Source organism: Molossus molossus, unplaced genomic scaffold (assembly GCF_014108415.1).
Source record: "Molossus molossus isolate mMolMol1 unplaced genomic scaffold, mMolMol1.p scaffold_m16_p_19, whole genome shotgun sequence".
Taxonomy (NCBI): domain Eukaryota; kingdom Metazoa; phylum Chordata; class Mammalia; order Chiroptera; family Molossidae; genus Molossus; species Molossus molossus.
In genome coordinates, this window is record NW_023425354.1 from 37,125,030 (window position 1) to 37,144,939 (window position 19,910).

A 19,910-nucleotide genomic window follows, 5' to 3' on the forward strand; every position below is an offset into this window, starting at 1 on the left:
TGACTGGGAATCGAACTGGGACCTCTCAGTCCATGGGACATGGCTCAATCCACTGAGCCACACCAGCTGGGCATATATGTATATATGTATATATTCTTTGTATATACTCTACCTACATGTGCACATACACTTATTATTTGCTGAACTATTTGAGTCAGTTGTAGACTGAAAATTATTATATTTTATCCCTGACCACTTACTTCAATACATATATATCCCCTAAAAATAAGAGTGTTCTCCTATACAAATACAACATGATTATCACAGTCTTATAATATTAATGGCTAATATACATCCATACTCAAATTTATATTCTTTATAACTTTTTTTTTTAAATCCAGGATCCAGTCAAGAATTACAAGTTGCCTGGTGTTGCTCTTTGGTCTCCTTTAACCTGGAACAGTTCCCACACTACTTTATCTGTTATGATGTTGACATTTTTGAGGAGTCCAGGCCAGTTGTTTTGCAGAATGTCCTTCACATAGATTTGTCTGACTATTTCCTCACGGTGAGTCAGACTGAACTTTCTGGAGGGAAAGCATGGCACTCGAGTGATGCTGTGGTGCCTGTCCATTGCAGTGCCTCCATCACGGATGTCCTGGGCCTTGAGGACATGTACCAGGTCCCCTGACACCCAGGGCTGGGCAGTGGTGAGGCCCAGGGAGCTGGCAGGTAAAAGCCAAAGCTTTAGCTATGGCAGAGTTCACTGCCAGTGATGGGTGCCAACTGCGGAGCACCCGGCTGGATGACCAAGGCCGAGCTGCAAACTTCTCCTTCCCTCCAAGAGCTCCCATGGCCAGTGGCCAGCCAGTTCCTCAGCCAGTGTGTCACCTCCTGCTGTGGCCACTCTCTGCTGATGCAGCTGCAAGGGGGAAAGAAGAGGGATGAGGGGGCGGCTGTGCAAATGCAGCCCTACAGGAGGGAAAGGACAGCAGGGGACAGGAGGAACCAGAATTTAGAAAGGACTGGGCCCGCCTGGCCGGTGTGGCTCAGTGGTTGAGCATTGACCCATGCACCAAGAGGTCACCAGTTCGATTGGGGGTCAGCGTACATGCCCAGGTTGTGGGCCTGATCCTCAGTGAGGGGCATGCAGGAAGCAACCAATTGATGTTCTCTCTCATCAATGTTTCTCTTTTTTGTTGCTCAGATAGAGTGGGAGGGGGAGAGAGGGGGAGGGGAAAGAGAGAGAGAGAGAGAAACATCAACGTGAAAGGGACACATCAAGTGGCTGCCTCCCACATGACCCAACCAGGACCAGGGACAAACTACAACTGAGACACGTGCCCTTAGTGGGAACCGAACCCAGGTCTCTCTGGACCGCAGGCCGACGCTCTAACTGCTGAGCCAAACTGGCCAGGGCTCTCCACTATGTTTCTCTCTCTCTCTCTCTCTCTCTTTCTCTTTCTCTTTCTCTCTCTCTCAAATCATTAAAAAAAAAAAAAAAAAGAAGGACTAGGCCCACCCTGGCCAGTTTGCCTCAGTGGTTGGAGTGTTGGCTTGCAGACCAAAGGGTTGAAAGTTTGATTCTCAGTCAAGGGCACGTACCTTGGTTGCAGGTTTGATCCCGAGCCCCGGTGGGGGTCATGCGGTAGGCAACCAATTGATGTGTCTCTCTCACATTGCTGTTTCTCTCTCTCTCCCTCCTTCCCTTGTACTCTATCTACAAATCAATGGAAAAGTATCCTCAGATGAGGATTAACAAAAAAACAAAAACAAAAACAACTGGGCCCTGGCAGGTGTGGCTCAGTGAGTGTCATCCTGTGCACCAGAAGGTCGCCACAGGTTCGAGTCCTGGTCAGGGCACATACCCAGGTGGCAGGTTCGAAATATATTTTAATTGACTTTTTAGAGAGAGGAAGGGAGAGAGAGACAGAAATGATGTGAGAGAGAGAAACATCGATCGGCTGCTTCCAGCACGCCCCCTACTGGGAATCAAGCCAAAACCCGGGCATGTGCCCTGACTGGGAATTGAACCAGGACCTCTCAGTCCATGGGATGATGCTCAATCCACTGAGCCACACCAGCTGGACTCTAAAATAAAATTTAAAAAAGGACTGGAAGGGTGAGAGACAGAGGGGACACACACACCAGAGAAGAAGAGAGGGGCAGAGAGTGAGAGACAGAAACAGAGAGAGACTCAGACACACAGGCCACAGGGAAAGGAAGGCACCAGCGGATGTGCTCCACTAACAACTGAGTCTGTTTCCGAGGCACTTTGGCTCTGAGGTTTCGGAAAGTGAAGGGAGTTTGTGTTTACACTGGTCAGACTCAAAGAGCACAGGGGTTTCTCCCAAGGGGCCATGTGGGGTCACTTGCTCAGTCTGTACTTTCCCAAACACAGAACTTCTTGGGGCCCCAGAAGCCAGACCCTGGGCCAGAAGTTTCCTGCTCTAGCTCAGAATGCCTCCCCTTTATTCACAGGGCTGTTGGCAGACAGGGAAGCCTACTTGTGACACATCTGGGGTAAAGCGGGGAGCAGGAGGAGGGCAGACAGAATGGAGGACCCAGAGAAAAGGGCACTAAAAATAGCCTTCCCTCTGTGAGTGAGGCAGAATCCAAAATCCTGGGAGCTGGGCCCTGGCCAGGAAGCTTAGTTGGTTAGAGCATCATCTACATACACCAAGGTTTCGGGTTTGATCCCCATCAGGGTACATACAAGAAGCAACCAATGAATGCAAGAAAAAGTGGAACAACAAATCTCTCTCTCTCTCTCTCTCTCTCTCTCTCTCTCTCTCTCTCTCTTTCTCTCAAATCAATACATTAAAAAAAAAATTTTAATCTGGGAGCTACCCTGCAAGGTGTGACGTTAGCTAATAATAACAGGCCAGGCTTTTCTCACGAGAAAAGGGTCTTAGGGGAAGGGAGCTGGAGGAAGACAGAAGCTGCTGGGCCCCTGGACTCAGCAGAGCAGAGAAGGGGTCTAACCAGTTTCTGACAGAGCAAAATTCCAGATGTCATTGGGGGACAGTTCCTTAAAGAGGAACTTAGCGTGGACAGAGGGGGCCTCCTGGCTCTAACGTACACTGTCTGTACTTCCCTTCGGCAGGAAGAGAATAGCAAAAGCATAGTCAGGAGCCATGACCTAGGTCTCAGGGCTCACAGCTGACTCAAGTGAAGAAGCCCCTTTCTGCCCTCTGCCTTTGGCCCAAAGAACAACCCCCAGGCCCTGCATCTTACTGAGGAGGTTGAGGGCTGTCAAGGGGCGGGAGAGCACATCTCGCAGACTCTCCAGCCACTCCCCCTGCTCCTTCTCGCTGGGGCAGGTGAAGAGGAATTTGCGCTCCGGGGTGACGATGGTGAGGCCGGCCTTCCAGCGATTCCCTCGGACGCCCTTGGGCAGGTCTTCATACACCTCGTACCCCTGCTCTCGGCTCCCGAGAAACACCTGGCCCAGCTCAAAGGCATCCTGAAAATAGAGGACACGTGGTCACGAGGCCACACCTGGGGCAGAGGTGCAGCCATGATTGTCTCCACTGGGGATTTTTGCTAGGCGGGGCCTAGAATTCGAAAGGCTGAAACGGTAAAAGAAATGACATACATCATCTGTTAAAATGATACTTGGGCACTGCCCGGTTTGGCTCAGCAGTTAGAGCGTTGGCCTGCGGACCAAAGAGTCATGGGTTCGATTCCTGTCAAGGGCATATACCTCAGTTTCGGTTCGTCCCTGGTCCCAGTCAGGGTCATGCGGGGGGCAACCAGTTGATGTGTCCCTCTCACATCAATGTTTTTCTCTCTCTCTTTCTCCCTCCCTCCCACTCTATCTGAAGATAAATAGAAAAATAGCCTTGGTGAGGATTTAAAAAAATAATAAAATAAATAAAATGAGACTTGGTATTGCCCTGGCCGGGTAGATCAGTTGATCAAAGCATCATCCCGATACACCAATGTTAGCTGGTTCAATCCTTGATCAGGGCACATACAAGAAGCACCAAAGAACTCATAAATAAGTGGAACAAATTGATGTTTCTCTCTCTCTCTCAAATCAATAAAAAAAAGTCTTTAAGAAGATTAATTTTTTTTTTTAAAAGATACTTAGTATTTATGGAGAGCTAACTATGCACCAGGAATTCAAGTACTTTACATATAGTAATTCATATAATCCTCATGCAACCTCTCAGGAAGGCACTGTTATTAAGCCTATTTTCCGGAGGAGGAAACTGAGGCACAGAGAACCTGTCCAGGGCACACCACTAACAGTAGCAGGGCCGAAACTGGAGCCCAGACAGCTGAGTTCTAGAGCCCACACTCCTAACCACCCCATCTCCCAGCCTTCTGGTTAGAAATGGGCCCTGGAGACTAGAGGATGAGAAACAGCCTGTTTAGCTACATGGCAGCATTTTGGAGACACATAAAGGACGTCCTGCAAGTGAGGGGAGAGGAATGACTTAGGGACAGCAAAGGCGGCGCTGTGTCCCTCGCCAGGTGTCTCCAGCCCTGTAGCTTCCCACAGTTCCTAACCAGCACTGACCCCACCTCCCTCTCGGGGTGAACTCAGAAAGGGCCAGCAGTGGCTCTTACCAGTGGGTTCTTGTAATACAGCAGGCTCCGTTCCTGGGGGTCCAGGGCGAACCACCTTTTCTTGAAAGGTTCTCTCTGCTGCAAAAGAGGGAACCTCGTACCAGGGTTGGCCAAGCCGGGGCGCACAGAGGCCAAGGGAGCAGGCCAGCCCCAGCTCCACAGTCACCCCAGCACCCCTCCCTGTGGCCCTTGAGCTCCGGAGGCTGTGGAGCTGCCTTCAGGTGCGGCTGTGGGTTGGAGGAGGCGCTTTCCTCTTTTTCAGGCTGCAGACAAGAAGTCTCAGAGAAAGGAAGTTGGGGAAATCAGATGCAGCTAGTGCTCAGCAGTGCTGACCAGCCTGGGCCAAAGTCTAACCCAGGTCAGGGGAAGTACACCGAGGGCAGAACCACGGGATGCAAACCACAGGATGGCTGTGCTCTGGCTGGTGGGAGCAGGAAACAAAGTGTGCAGCCCTTTGCCTCGGTTTCGAGCTGACTGAGGTTTTCTTTCACACTGATTGCTTAACACCTTTCCTGGTGGTCTTAGCAACCATCCTGGCAACGTGTTACACCTTTCCTAGTGGTCTTAGCCATCCTGGCAACATATTACACCTTTCCTGGTGGTCTTAGCAACCATCCTGGCAACGTGTTACACCTTTCCTGGTGGCCTTAGCAATCATCCTGGCAACGTGTTACACCTTTCCTGGTGGTCTCAGCAACCATCCTGGCAACGTGTTACACCTTTCCTGGTGGTCTCAGCAACCATCCTGGCAACATGTTACACCTTTCCTAGTGGTCTTAGCCATCCTGGCAACATATTACACCTTTCCTGGTGGTCTTAGCAACCATCCTGGCAACGTGTTACACCTTTCCTGGTGGCCTTAGCAATCATCCTGGCAACGTGTTACACCTTTCCTGGTGGTCTCAGCAACCATCCTGGCAACGTGTTACACCTTTCCTGGTGGTCTCAGCAACCATCCTGGCAACGTGTTACACCTTTCCTGGTGGCCTTAGCAATCATCCTGGCAACGTGTTACACCTTTCCTAGTGGTCTTAGCAACCATCCTGGCAACGTGTTACACCTTTCCTGGTGGTCTCAGCAACCATCCTGGCAACGTGTTACACCTTTCCTGGTGGTCTCAGCAACCATCCTGGCAACATGTTACACCTTTCCTAGTGGTCTTAGCCATCCTGGCAACATATTACACCTTTCCTGGTGGTCTTAGCAACCATCCTGGCAACGTGTTACACCTTTCCTGGTGGTCTCAGCAACCATCCTGGCAACGTGTTACACCTTTCCTAGTGGTCTTAGCCATCCTGGCAACATATTACACCTTTCCTGGTGGTCTTAGCAACCATCCTGGCAACGTGTTACACCTTTCCTGGTGGTCTCAGCAACCATCCTGGCAACGTGTTACACCTTTCCTAGTGGTCTTAGCCATCCTGGCAACATATTACACCTTTCCTGATGGTCTTAGCAACCATCCTGGCAACGTGTTACACCTTTCCTGGTGGTCTCAGCAACCATCCTGGCAACATGTTACACCTTTCCTAGTGGTCTTAGCCATCCTGGCAACATATTACACCTTTCCTGGTGGTCTTAGCAACCATCCTGGCAACGTGTTACACCTTTCCTGGTGGCCTTAGCAATCATCCTGGCAACGTGTTACACCTTTCCTGGTGGTCTCAGCAACCATCCTGGCAACGTGTTACACCTTTCCTGGTGGTCTCAGCAACCATCCTGGCAACATGTTACACCTTTCCTAGTGGTCTTAGCCATCCTGGCAACATATTACACCTTTCCTGGTGGTCTTAGCAACCATCCTGGCAACGTGTTACACCTTTCCTGGTGGCCTTAGCAATCATCCTGGCAACGTGTACACCTTTCTGGTGGTCTCAGCAACCATCCTGGCAACGTGTTACACTTTCCTGGTGGCCTCAGCAACCATCCTGGCAACGTGTTACACCTTCCTGGTGGCCTCAGCAACCATCCTGGCAACGTGTTACACCTTTCCTGGTGGTCTCAGCAACCATCCTGGCAACGTGTTACACCTTTCCTGGTGGTCCTCAGCACCATCCTGGCAACGTGTTACACCTTTCCTGGTGGTCTCAGCAACCATCCTGGCAACGTGTTACACCTTTCCTGGTGGTCTCAGCAACCATCCTGGCAACATTGACACCTTCCTAGTGGTCTTAGCCATCCTGGCAACATATTACACCTTTCCTGGTGGTCTTAGCAACCATCCTGGCAACGTGTTACACCTTTCTGGTGGCCTTAGCAATCTCCTGCAACGTGTTACACCTTCCTGTGGTCTCAGCAACCATCCTGGCAACGTGTTACACCTTTCCTGGTGGTCTCAGCAACCATCCTGGCAACGTGTTACACCTTTCCTGGTGGTCTCAGCAACCATCCTGGCAACGTGTTACACCTTTCCTGGTGGCCTCAGCAACCATCCTGGCAACGTGTTACACCTTTCCTGGTGGCCTTAGCAACCATCCTGGCAACGTGTTACACCTTTCCTGGTGGTCTTAGCAACCATCCTGGCAACGTGTTACACCTTTCCTGGTGGTCTTAGCAACCATCCTGGCAACATATTACACCTTAAAAAAAAAGCTTTGGGATGCTGGGGCTTTGGCAGTTCTTTTAGGGAGCTCCTTCTGCTTTTCTCTTCTCCTTCTCCCATGACCCCTTCCTCTCCTCAAAACTACCACAGCCTCTCCAGCCAGACGTCTGACTCTGAGGCTCACCCCGCCCAATACTCAGGCTGGGTCTGAGTTGCCCTCAGGCAGCAGGAGTCTCCACCCCCCTGAACTCTCCATGGGAGGCAAGGAAGCATTTAGGCTCCCTTTCCTTCATCGATAAGTTTGGAATAAGCGCCCGTGAGGGGTTGGGATGGACTTAGCAAATGAGTGCAGAGGCCGAGTTTGTGCTGGGGAGAGGAGTGCCCACGTGCCAAGCATGGGTGTATAGGTGTGTTTTCTCAGATTGACCTCTAGCCCCTGACTCACATGGATGGTCCCAGTAGGGAGGGGCCCAGCACAGAGCACCCAGCTCTGAAAAAGGCAGAAGCTGATTCCCCTAGGAGTCCCTTGCAGCTACGCTTTTCTAGGAGTAGGGTCAGTTAGGAGGAGTCCGGAGGAAAGCAGCAGATGGTGGTGTTGAGAAGGAGAGAGGATGCCCAGGGACAGGGAGAAGCACTTGCAGCAACACTGGCCTTGGTCCTTCGCCCCAGGAACTCACACACATTGGTTTCCTTCCCTTCCCTCATTGTCCCACCTCTCAAGTTCTGCCCTACTGCCCGCTGGGACAGAGGCTTGAAAGTCCCCAGGAATCAGGAGCATGTACCTTTGGACCAGTCTTTTCCATGAAGCCTTGTTTGAGGTAGTTCCTGGTGATGAGGGGCACGAGCTGGGGGAAAAGAGACATGCACTGACCCCCTGACTCACAGCCCAGGAGATCAGGGTTCCCCACTGAACTTGGCTCCCCAACAAAGGGGAAGTCTGGAATGGGGAAGGATGTGTGCTGATGGTTCACAGGGTTATATTTGGAACGTGGTATAGATGCAATATTAATATTTCAACAGAGCCAGACGACAGCACCCCAGATGTCTGCAGGGCTTCCCAGCACAGCTGAGTCTTGGTTTAAGGACTTGGTTTAAAGAATGCGTCAATAACCCCAGGAGGCAGACACAGACAAGGTTCTGAGGGGACCCTCCTGGTGTCAGGGTTTCCTATAGGTCTGCTGTGTACCAGGCTATGAGAGCAATTCTCAACCACCCCATGAGGTGGTGGATATTGTCATCCTCACTGAATAATTGTAGAGTGGTCAAGGGTATTCCCAAAGTCACACTGCTGGTAGGATGGAGATCTGGGATTCATACCTACAGCTCATGGACACTAGACAGACGCTGGTGATGCTCCTACCACACACTGTGATGCTAAAGTACAGACATGCCTCTCATCAGGCCCTGGCCAAGACCTGGTCTCGGTGGGGATCTGACACAGGGCATCAAGGAGGGGGCGGCAGAGTGGGGGAGTCGAGAAAGCTCTGGACTAGGAGTCAGGAGACCTGGGTTCTAGCTCCAGTTCTGACCTCCACTGCCTGTGCTCCCTTGGTAAAAACCCTGACACCTCTCTGAGCCCATTTCCCTCCATGCAATAAGGGGACTGGATGATGTGATCTTCAGAATTCCTTCCAGCTTGCCATCCTATTCCTAGAGATGTTTCCAGGGATTGATGCCAGCCTCCTGAGCTTGGGGGCCAACCTGGCAATCCCTGGAGCTTCCGATGACAGCCCAGCCTTCTGAAAGCAGAGGGGGTTCTCCAGAGCCTCAGGGCCCAGGGCAGAGGCAAAGGGGAAGTGAGGTCTGGGGAACAGGAATAGGAAGTCTGAAAGGGGGAAAATCATGAGCCAAAACCAAAAATATATTCTGTAGGCTTTAATTCCTTCATTTGAAGGAAAAAAAAAAAAAAAAAAACAGAGTCTCTACTGCTCAAGAGTTTGCACCTGAGCCAAGGCAGGGCTAGTCCAGGCCTAGGGAAGCAACTGGAAGAAGGAAAGGCACGTGGATGGAGTACCGTTTACTGCGCCTTAGATGCCTTGGCTCACCTGATTCTCACAATAGCCCTGGAAGGTAGGTGTTGTCCCCATGATGACAGATGAGTAAACTGAGGCTCCAAGAGGTAAGGTGACTTGCCCTAGGTAACACACCAGCTTCTCTGACTCCAGTCCATCCTTAGCACAGGACCAACCCCCCCCCCCTCGGGTTCCTGGCATCTGGATGCCAAAGCTTGAGCCAGGCCTGAGTGACTGCCCAGGACCTCACAGAGACATAGAGGAGGAAAGACAGGGAAGAAGAGAGGCAGGCAGGGAGGAGATCGGGGGTAGATAAGGGTAACAATGGCAGATGAGAGAGGAGAGAAAACATTGAGGATGTTGGCCAAAGGCCAGTTTCCTCTGCAGGGGTCAGCAAAGTTGGAGAGCTAGCCCAGATAAACAAGGCTGAGCATCTGCACTTCGTGCTCCCATCCTCTCCAGTCAGCAGTTAGCACTCCCAACCCCCTGCCCCAGGAATGAGCATTCGCCAGTTCTGGGTGCTGACTCTGCAGGCTGGGAGGACCCAGGCTGCTGGGGCCATTTTCAGAGAGTTGCCATCTCGGTGCATCGCTGGGCCTGGAGTAGACCCCTGCCCCAGGCACTTGGCTCCATGCAGACTTTGGAATTAAGGAGCAATCAAGTTTTCGAGGAGGACCTAACAGTTTGGAATAAGACAGTCCCAGGATTAATATGGTCTCTCCACCCCCATCACTTACAACATCCTCTGAGAGTAGGGCCTAAGACAGACATCAGATGACAGCACCTCAAAGCTGGAAGGAACCCTGAAGATGATCCAGATCAACTGCCACATTACAGATCTGGAAACAGGTGTGCAGAGAGGTGACATGACCTGCACTGGCCACAGAGCATCCACGAGAGCCCAGGGTCCCTGGCTCCAGGCGGCATCCTCTGCCCCACACTGTCAGCCTCCCCAGCCAAGCCTGACAGAGGCACATGGATGCCCAGATGTCTGAACACAATTAGCATGAATTTCAAAGGCTCACCATTACCTTGCCCATGAAAGGCAGACTGTTCCTGCTAGAATTGTAATGAGGAAGGTCCCACTGCCTTCATGAGACCAGAATACAAAAGAGCAAAAGAGGATGTGAGGGTGGGCAGAGCGCCTTTGGTTATCCACTTGACCTTCCTGGGACTCAGTTTCTCATTGGCAAAAGGGGATGACGACCCACCTCACTGCCTGCTGCGGGATTACGAGACAGGAGGAGTTACGAGATAAAGTGGGCTCTAAAGCACTTTGTAGGCAGCCTGGTGGGGATCATTTGCACCTTTTAGAGGGAGAATGGGTCAGGAAAAAAATGCCCCAATCCCAAGCCCTTTGACATGGTGGGTGATGCCGTGCAGCCTTGAAGAAGAGAGCCTGAGCCCAAGCCAGTTTGGCTCAGCGGTTGAGCATCGGCCTGCAGACCAGAGAGTCCCGGGTTCAGTTCCTGCTAGGGGCATGTACCCAAAAAAAACAAAAGAGAGAGAGAGAGAGATGTGAAGAGGAGAGCCTGACCTGCCTTTTGGGGGCCGCCTGCCAGGTGTGAGGCCACAATGCCCAGCCTCCCCAGAAGAAAGCCTTCGGTTTCCCTCTGAGGTACCCAACCCCAAGTCTCAAGGTCCTGCCTACAAACCAACCTAGTCTGGCCTCTGCATGTCTTCGAGGTCAGGAGACAAGGAAAGGAGGTGGCAGAGAGGAGACTCGGAAGTTGGGGTCCACTTTTAGCTCACCTCAGACTCTGGGAGCTCAGGGAAGGCCATTTTTAGGTATCGCAGACGGGCCGCACGGAGGGCATTGAACCAGTCCACTATCTCCTGCAGAGGAAAATGCAAAGGACCAACGGACAGCCGGTGAGATGGAGTGGGGAGCCGAGGGTGGTGGCCCGAAGTAGCTGCGTCTGCAGGTCTGGGCACCATCACTCGGCACATGCACACGCCCCCACTTCCACTTACGGGCCCCTGGGCTGATCACAGGCATCTGGGAGGACAATGCCAGAGCGCAGGGTGGGGCTCACCTGAGCCAGTGGGAAGCGACCGGCAGGGAGGTCCTAGGGCCATGGGAAAGGACCAAGGTGAACTGCACGGGAGTTAGGCAATGGCCTAGGACAGTCCTTACCATTTTCTTATGCGTGTACAAATCCCCTGAAGATCACCGCTACAGTGCAGATATGGATTCGGTGGGTTTGGGGTGGGGCCTGGGAGTCTGCATTCCTGACTATCTCTCAGATGATGCAATGCTGGTCAGGAGGACACACTTTGAAGAGCAAGGGTCCTTAGATGTCAAAGACCAGTTTCCAGGTGGGGGCACTGGCACCTGGGGCTGCTCCTCCAATGAAGGGGGTTCATTGCTTGGAGGGCAACTTAGGCCGAAGCTGGCTGGGACCTTCTGCTGTCACTCTGGGAGAACACATCCCTCGGCAGTGCGGGCCACCATCACCTGTCACGAGGTGAGCGGCTTATCTAGCTGGCCCTGCCTGTGCTCTGTGCTCTCCAGTCGGTCCTACCCCACTCCCGCAGCCAGAGTGATTTTCTAATTGCAAACCTATTGAGTGTGGCTCCGAGTCCTCGCCATGACCCTCACGAAGAAAAGCTAAGCCCTTTAGTAGGACATTTTCCTCTGAGCTCTTGCCATACAAAGCCATTTGCAATCCCAACACTTCTGTTCCCTCCTGGAACACTAAGTCTCACCCCACTCGCTGCCCTCACCCCAACATACCGACTCCCTAGGGCACCCTACTCATCCTGAAGGTTAGTTTAGATGTTGAAATAGATTTTGGCTCAGCCCAAGCCCTGCTTTATATGAGAAGTGCCCCGCCCATTCTCACCCACCCAGCACTGGCCACCGAGGCTGCTATGACCCTGCCCCCTCTCAGCTACAGCAGCAACTGGACCAGGGTTGGACCCATGCAGAGGCTGGACTGGGCTTATCAAATTCTTTCTCTCAGGAATTTGGAATTGGGAGACAGAAAGACTTGTCCAAAATAGCTGCAGGGCTGCACTTTGATGTAACTCGGTGATTGAGAAATTCATTTGAGTATGATTTCAAAGGAATGAAACTTAATTACCCTTTGTTTCTCAGGAGTTGAGCACCCAAGCCTAGCATTCCGAGTTCTGAGCTCTCTTGTCCTGGGCGTTAAGAACCTTCTAGTGGCCCTGGATGGTGTGACTCGGTGGTTAGAGCATCAGCCCACAGACTGAAGGGTCACGGGTTTGATTCCCAGTCAAGGGCATGTAGCTGGATCACAGGTTCGGTCCCGGGCCCTGGTCAGGGTCGTGCGGGAGGCAACCAATTGATGCGTCTCTCTCATGGATGTTTCTCTCTCTCTCTCCCTCCCAACCTTCCATTCTATCTAAAAATCAATGGGAAAATGTCCTCAGGTGAGGATTAAAACAACAACAACAAAAAAAAATGCAGTTTCTAATTTTCAAAAAATGCAGTAGGTCCAGTGTGGGCCTGAGATTCTGGTTCTAGTGAGCTCCCGGGTGTCGGCACAGGACCACACATCGCGAAGGAAGGCCCCAGGGGCACTGCTGCCTGATCTCTCCATTCCTCCTTCCGTATCCAGAACCTCGGGCTCTGCCTGGGTTGCCATCCCCAGGCGCGGTCCCCCGCTGACTGGACTCCCGCCAGCGGATGTGCACTGGCCAGACACAGCCACAGTACCCGTCAGCTTCCGCCCTCTGACCTCGCTCTGCCTCCTGACATCTCTCCCTGACCAGAAAGTGACGACAGATGTAGGCAAACAGGAGCTGCGCCTCTCAGGAGGCCACTGAACAAGGCAGCTGGCGACCTCAGTCCTGGGGCTGAGCGGGGGCCCGGGGGGCGAGGCCACTCACCTTGCCACTTTCGTGGTACACGAACAGGTTCCTGATGTGGCCTTCTCTCCGGTAGGTGATCTGCAGCCCGTGGGGGTTGCCTATCTTCTCTGCCTGGAAGGTGGCATTCAAGTCCTTGATGTTGATGACAGCTTTGGGGTCTTTACCCTGAAAGAGAGGGAATGAATACTCTAGGGGCTGCCAGTCAGAAGGGTGACTTCCTATCTCCTTCACAAAGGCCTGAATGCAAACAGAGAACTGATGTGTAACTTTTTGTGGGCTTTAAATGCTCATGCTGGGCCCTGGACAGTTTTGCTCAGTGGTTAGAGCGTCAGCCCGTGGACCAAAGAGTCCTGGGTTCAATTCCAGCCAAGGGTACCTACCTCGGTTGCTGTTCGTCCCTGACCCTGGTTGGGGTTGTGCGGGTCACAACCAATCCATGTGTCTTTTTCATATCGATGTTTCTCTCTCTCTTCCTCCCCACACCCACTCTGTCTGACGATAAATGTAAAAATATCGTCGGTTGAGGATTAAAAAAAAATTAAAATTAAAAAAAATAAATGTTAGTGCTCTGATAGCAAGATGCACAGGTATTCTGTCCTGTAGTCTGCCATCCCACCTCCCCTGCTTGATCAGATTGGCCTCTCTGAGCTGGAGTGGGGCTTGGAAAGGCCTTAACTCAGGAATTTTCAAATTTTCTAACCACAGACATTTTTCTGAAGCAAAACATCTGTAGAAGCCAAACAATAAAACAGAGCAGATAACACAGTTCGACCACTGATGAATGCGGAGTAGGGGAGAGAAAAGGGCGCTCTCCTTTATAACTGATCAGAGAGAAAAACGATACAACACTTTAGAGCTGTGGTAGCCATTAACCCATGTCGCTATTAAAATGAAATAAGTCCTGGCTGGTTTGGCTCAGCAGTTAGAGCCCACAGACCAGAGAGTCCCGGGTTCGGTTCCTGCTAAGGGCACGTACCTCAGTTGCAGTTTGTTGTGTGGGTGGCAAAGTGTCTCTCTCACACTGATGTTTCTGTCTCTCTTCACCCTCCCTCCTGCTCTATCTGAAGATAAATGCAGAAAATGTCCTCGGGTGAGGATAAAAAATAAGTAAATAAATACAAAATAAAATAAAAACAGAAATTCAGTTCCTTACTCAGCCCCATTTCAGATGCTCAAGTAGCCACTCGAGGCCGGTGGCTAGGGTGCTGAACAGAGCAGACATAGAACATTCCGTCACTGAAGAAAGTGCTATTGGACAGTCTTCTCTAAAGGGAAATTTGAGTGCTTTGCTTTGACTCACAATTTGGCATCTAAGAATCCATCCCAAGGAAGTAATTGCGTGACTGTGCAGACATGCCTATCAAACAACGTTTATTGCCATGTTGCTTATAATAGCAGAAAAAGAAACAATTATGTAAATGCCCATTAATGATAATGGGTTAAATAAATAAATCATGCTACATCCACACAATGAAATACCACAAAAATTGTTAAAGACCTAAATAATTGACCTAAATAATTAGGTCAATTGACCAAAATAATTAGGTCAATATTACTAATATGAAAATATGTCCATGCTATCCATGAGAACTACTAAGTCCCAAAATAGAATGTACAGTAGGAACCTACTGAAACAAAAATTATACACACATACAGAGAATATATATGTATATGTACAATACATATGTGTATATGTGTAATATACATCCATACATAGTATATATATAATATGTGAATAGTATATATGTATATTACACATATACATTTATATATACTATATGTATATTTCAACATGCCTAAAAAGTATAGACAGATTTGCAATAACAGTCTTAACAATGGTTTACTTGCCCAGCCAGTGTGGCTCAGGGGTTGAGTTGTCGACCCATGCACCAAGACGTCACCGGTTAGATTCCTGGTCAGGGCACATGCCCAGGTTGTAGGCTCAATCCCCAGTAGGGGACATGCAGGAGGCAGCCAATCGATGTTTCTCTCTCTCTCTCTCCCTTCCTCTCTCCAAAAATCAATAAAAACATATTTTTAAAAAAACAACAAAGGTTTTCTTGAAAGATTAGTGGAAGACTTTTCTTTTTTTTTTTATCCTCACCCGAGGATATTTTTTCTTTTTTGTACAGATAGAGTGGGAGGGAGAGAGAGGAAGGGAGAGAGAGAGAAACATCGATGTGAAGGGACACATCGAGTGGCTGCCACCCGCACGACCAACCAGGGCCGGGGACAAACTGCAACCGAAGTACGTGCCCTTAGCGGGAACCGAACCCGGGTCTCTCCGGACCGCAGGCCGACGCTCTAACCGCTGAGCCAAACTGGCCAGGGCTTGGAAGACTTTTCTTTTAAAATATTTACTATGGACTTCCGGTCAAGATGGCAGGTAGGTAAATGCTGTATCGAGTCCTCCCACAACCACATCAAAGTTACAACTACAGAACAACCATCATTCAAAGCCGCCTGACATCAAGCTGAATGGAAGTCCTACAACTACGGAATTAAAGCAGCAGCCACATCGAGACTGGTAGGAGGGCGAAGAGGACGGGCTGGGCCCACACCCACGTCTGGCGCATAAAAATCAGGAGGACACCTCGGCTGGGAAGGTCGTCTCTGAGGAGTAAGGGGTCTCTGTCCCATTCAGGCCCCCAGCTCACTGTTTCAGTGCCAGGAAGAGAAGTTCCCTTAACTTCTGACTATAAAACCAGTGGAAGATGAGGCTCAGGGAGGCTGAGGCAGCTGGAGCCCCAGGCAGCTCCTCTTAAAGGGCCCGCACACGAACTTATTGGACTTGCTCCTTCCTTCTAAGCTCAGAGGGGAAGCAGCTTGAGGGGAGCCAGAGACATACAGGGAAGAACTGAGCTGTTTGGCATTGGATCGAGGGCTGGAGAGGGGGTTTTCTCCTGGACAGATGTGCTGTCAGAGGCCTTTGTTCCTTTGGTGAGCCCTTCCCTGGGGCAGCAGACAGCTGCATATCTGGGACTCCAGCAACCTGGCTCACACTGGTAGCCCCGCCCTGGTGATTCCCTGAGGCCCCGCCCCACCCAACTTTCAGGCCCACCCAAGCTGTTGCCAGTTGCTTTACCATAGGATTGGCCTGTCTTGGATCCTGCTTCAAGTTTTCCTAAATTCTTTCAAACGAGCAGCATCTGGTCTCAGATAGCCCCATACCTCTCTTTAAGTAATACACAGAAACAAATGCAGGGAGGCAGCCAAAATGAGGAGACAAAGAAATAGGTCCCAAATGAAAGAACAGAACAAAACTCCAGGAAAAAACTAAGCGAAATGGAGATAAGCAACCTAACAGATGCTGAGTTCAAAATACTGCTTATCCCTGGTCGGTTTGGCTCAGCGGTTAGAGCGTCGGCCTGCAGTACAGAGAGACCCGGGTTCGGTTCCCGCTAAGGGCACGTACCTCGGTTGCAGTTTGTCCCCGGCCCTGGTTGGTCGTGCGGGTGGCAGCCACTCGATGTGTCCCTTCACGTCGATGTTTCTCTCTCTCTCTCTCTCCCTTCCTCTCTCTCCCTCCCACTCTAAACTTCAAAAATGAGCAAAATAATTTGCCCTGGCCGGTTTGGTTCAGCGGTTAGAGCGTCGGCCTGCGGTCCTGAGAGACCCGGGTTCGGTTCCCGCTAAGGGCGCGTACCTTGGTTGCAGGTTGTCCCCGGCCCTGGTTGGTTGTGTGGTTGGCAGCCACTTGATGTGTTCCTTTCACATCGATGTTTCTCTCTCTCTCTGTTCCTCTCTCTCCCTCCCACTCTACCTGAACAAAAAATGGAAAAATGTCCTCGGGTGAGGATAAAAAAAAAATATATATATATACTGCTTATAAGGATGCTCAATGAACTTAGTGAGAACCTCAGCAAACTTAGTAAGGGCCTCAAGAGCATAAAAAAGGACCAGTCAGAAATGAAGGAGGCATGGCCCTGGCCAGTTTGGCTAAGCAGTTGAGCGTCCGCCCATGGACCAGAAAGTCGTGGGTTTGTGTTTTGTTTTTGTTTTTTTTTTATCCTCACCCGAGGATATTTTTTCATTTTTTCTTTTTTATACAGGTAGAGTGGGAGGGAGAGAGAGGAAGGGAGAGAGAGTGAGAAACATCGACGTGAAGGGACACATCGAGTGGCTGCCACCCGCACGACCAACCAGGGCCGGGGACAAACTGCAACCGAAGTACGTGCCCTTAGCGGGAACCTAACCCGGGTCTCTCCGGACCGCAGGCCGACGCTCTAACCGCTGAGCCAAACTGGCCAGGGCAGAAAGTCGTGGGTTTGGTTCCCACTAAGGGCACATATCTCGGTTGCAGTTTGTCCCTGGCCTTGGTTGGGGATGTGCGGGTGGCAACCACTAGATGTATCTCTCTCACGTCGATGTTTCTCTCTCTCTCTTCCCCACTCTCTCCTTCTCACTCTGTCTGAAGGTAAATGCAAAATGTCCTCGGGTGAGGACAAAAAAAAATAATAATTTACACAGATTCAGTAGTAGAGTATGTAAAGCTAAGAAGCAAAACATTGATTTGGAATATAAGGAAGCAAAAAACACCCAATCAGAACAGAAAAGAAAAAAAAGAATCCAAAAAAATGAGGAGAGTGTAAGGATTGTCTGGGACAACCTCAAGCATGCCAACATTCGCATCTTAGGGGTGCCAGAAGGAGAAGAGAGAGAACAAGAAATCGAAAACCTATTTGAAACAATAATGGCAGAAAACTTCCCTAACTTGAGGAAGGAAACAGACATACAAGTCCAGGAAGCACAGAGAGTCCCAAACAAGATGAACCCCAAGAGGCCCACACCAAGACACATCATCATCAAAATGCAAAAGGTTCAAGACAAAGAAAGAATCTTAAAGCAGCAAGAGAAAAGCAGTTAGTTAACTACAAGGGCGTTCCTATAAGACTGCCAGCTGATTTCTCAAAAGAAACTTTGCAGGCCAGAAGGGAGTGGTAAGAAATATTCAGAGTGATGAAAAGCAAGAACCTACAACCAAGATTACTCTATCCTGCAAAGCTGTCCTTTAGAATCGATGGCCATATAAAGAGTTTCCCAGACAAGAAAAAGTTAAAGGAGTTCATCACCACCAAACCGTTACTATAGGAAATGTTGAAGGGTCTTCTTGAAGAAAAAGATAAAATATATGAACAAACAAAATGGCAATGAATATATATCTATCGACAATGGAATCTACAAACAAAATCAACAAGTAGAACAGAAACATTCTCATAGATACAGAGAATATTTTGTTGGTTGCCAGATAGGAGAGGTGTTGGGGGAATGAGTGAAAAAGGTGAAGGGATTAAGAACAAATTGGTTGCTAGACTGACAAACCTCAAAGGGAAGGGGGGTTGGGAGGTGGAAAGAAATAAACCAAAGAACTTATATGCATAACCAATGGATACAAACAATAGTGTGGGGAAAAGCAGGAGGGGGGTGGGAGTAGGGAGCAGGGGGTCAATGGGGGAAAAATGAGGAACATCTGTAATACATTCAACAATAAAGATAAGTTTATAAAAATATTTACTATGAAAAATACTAAAATAATTTAAAAGTACATCTAATTTTTTTCAATATTGTTTCCAACTTAAAAAGAAATGTGCCATTGCTAATAAAGCCAAACCCCTTTAGCTACTACTCATCCTGTCCCTTTCTTCTCTTCCACTCCCCACAGGGAATCACTGTCATGAGTTTGATGTTTATTCTTCTAGTTTACTTTTCATACTTTTTTTTTTTTAATCCTCACCAGAGGACACTTTTGCATCTATATTCAGATAGAGTGGGAGGGAGAGAAAGAGGAAGAGAGAGAGAGAAACATTGATGTGAGAGAGACACATCAAGTGGTTGCCACCCACACAACCCCAACCAGGGTCAAGGACAAACTGCAACCTAGGTACGTGCCCTTAGCAGGAGTCGAACCCAGGACTCTGTTCCACAGGCCAATGCTCTAACCGCTGAGCAAAACCAGCCAGGGGTACTTTTTATACTTTTATACATATGTTCCCATATCCTTGAAGAATATATTGTATTGTTTTATGTGGCTTTAATGTACTCACAGTATCATACTATATGGATCATTCTGTATCTTGCTTTCGTCACTCAATGTTATATATTTTATTTTTATTAATCCTCACCTGAAGATATTTTTCTATTTATCTTCAGATGAGTGGGAGGGAGAGAAAGGGAGAGAGAGAGAGAAACATTGACATGAGAGGGACACATTGACTGGCTGCCCCCTGCACAACCCCGACCAGGGCAGAGTATATGTGCCCTTGACCTGAATTGAACCTGCGACTCTTTGGTCCGTGGGTCAATGCTCTACCGCTGAGCCAAACCAGCCAGGACTCAACGTTATAGATTTTTCTATCCATGTTGAGATATACCAATTTAGTTTGCTTTTGTAAATCACTGCAGCAAAAGTTATCAATTTTTCCTGTTGACAGATATTGAGATTGTTTCTAACTTTTTTGCTGCGGTCAGCTTGTATACACACATGTGAGAGTTTCTCTAGGCCACAGCATTTACTTAGCACTGGAATTGCTAGATCACAAGTGTGTATACCTTTGACTTACTAGAAACTGCCAGGTGATTTTGCTGAACGGCTCTCCACAGTGGTTGTGCCAATATTTACATCCATAAATAACATAGAAGGACTCCTCTTCCCCCATCCTCACCAACACTTGACAGTGCCAGTTTTTAGCATTTTTGCTAGTAGGATGGGTTTGAAATTGGATCTCACTATTTTCATTTAATCAGCTATATTAAGATAAACAATAAATGGTACTTATTTTAAGAGTACAGTTTGATTCTTGACAAGTATACATTCCCATGTTACCCCACCACGATCAAGATGTAGAGCATCACTATCACCCCAAAAGAGTTTCCTCCTGCCCCTTTGCAGTCAATCCTCACCCACCCACCCAACCCCAGGCACTCACTGACCTACTTTCTATTGATATAGAATAGTTTTGCTTGTTATAGAATTTCATGTAAATAAAATTATGTAGTCC

General features: G+C 49.3%; 1 protein-coding gene across 1 annotated transcript in view; it reads right to left on the reverse strand.

Moving 5' to 3' along the window:
* Positions 1 to 299: 299 nt before the first annotated feature.
* Positions 300 to 19,910, reverse strand: part of ADAP2 (ArfGAP with dual PH domains 2) — a 33,655-nt gene continuing 14,044 nt past the window's right edge. The window contains exons 6-11 of the mRNA XM_036268877.1: positions 12,931 to 13,077; positions 10,825 to 10,908; positions 7,843 to 7,905; positions 4,519 to 4,596; positions 3,178 to 3,406; positions 300 to 862 (exon numbers count right to left, since the gene is read on the reverse strand). Of these exons, the coding sequence (XP_036124770.1) occupies positions 828 to 862; positions 3,178 to 3,406; positions 4,519 to 4,596; positions 7,843 to 7,905; positions 10,825 to 10,908; positions 12,931 to 13,077 (636 nt within the window). The 3' untranslated portion in view covers positions 300 to 827. The remainder of the gene's footprint in view (positions 863 to 3,177; positions 3,407 to 4,518; positions 4,597 to 7,842; positions 7,906 to 10,824; positions 10,909 to 12,930; positions 13,078 to 19,910) is intronic.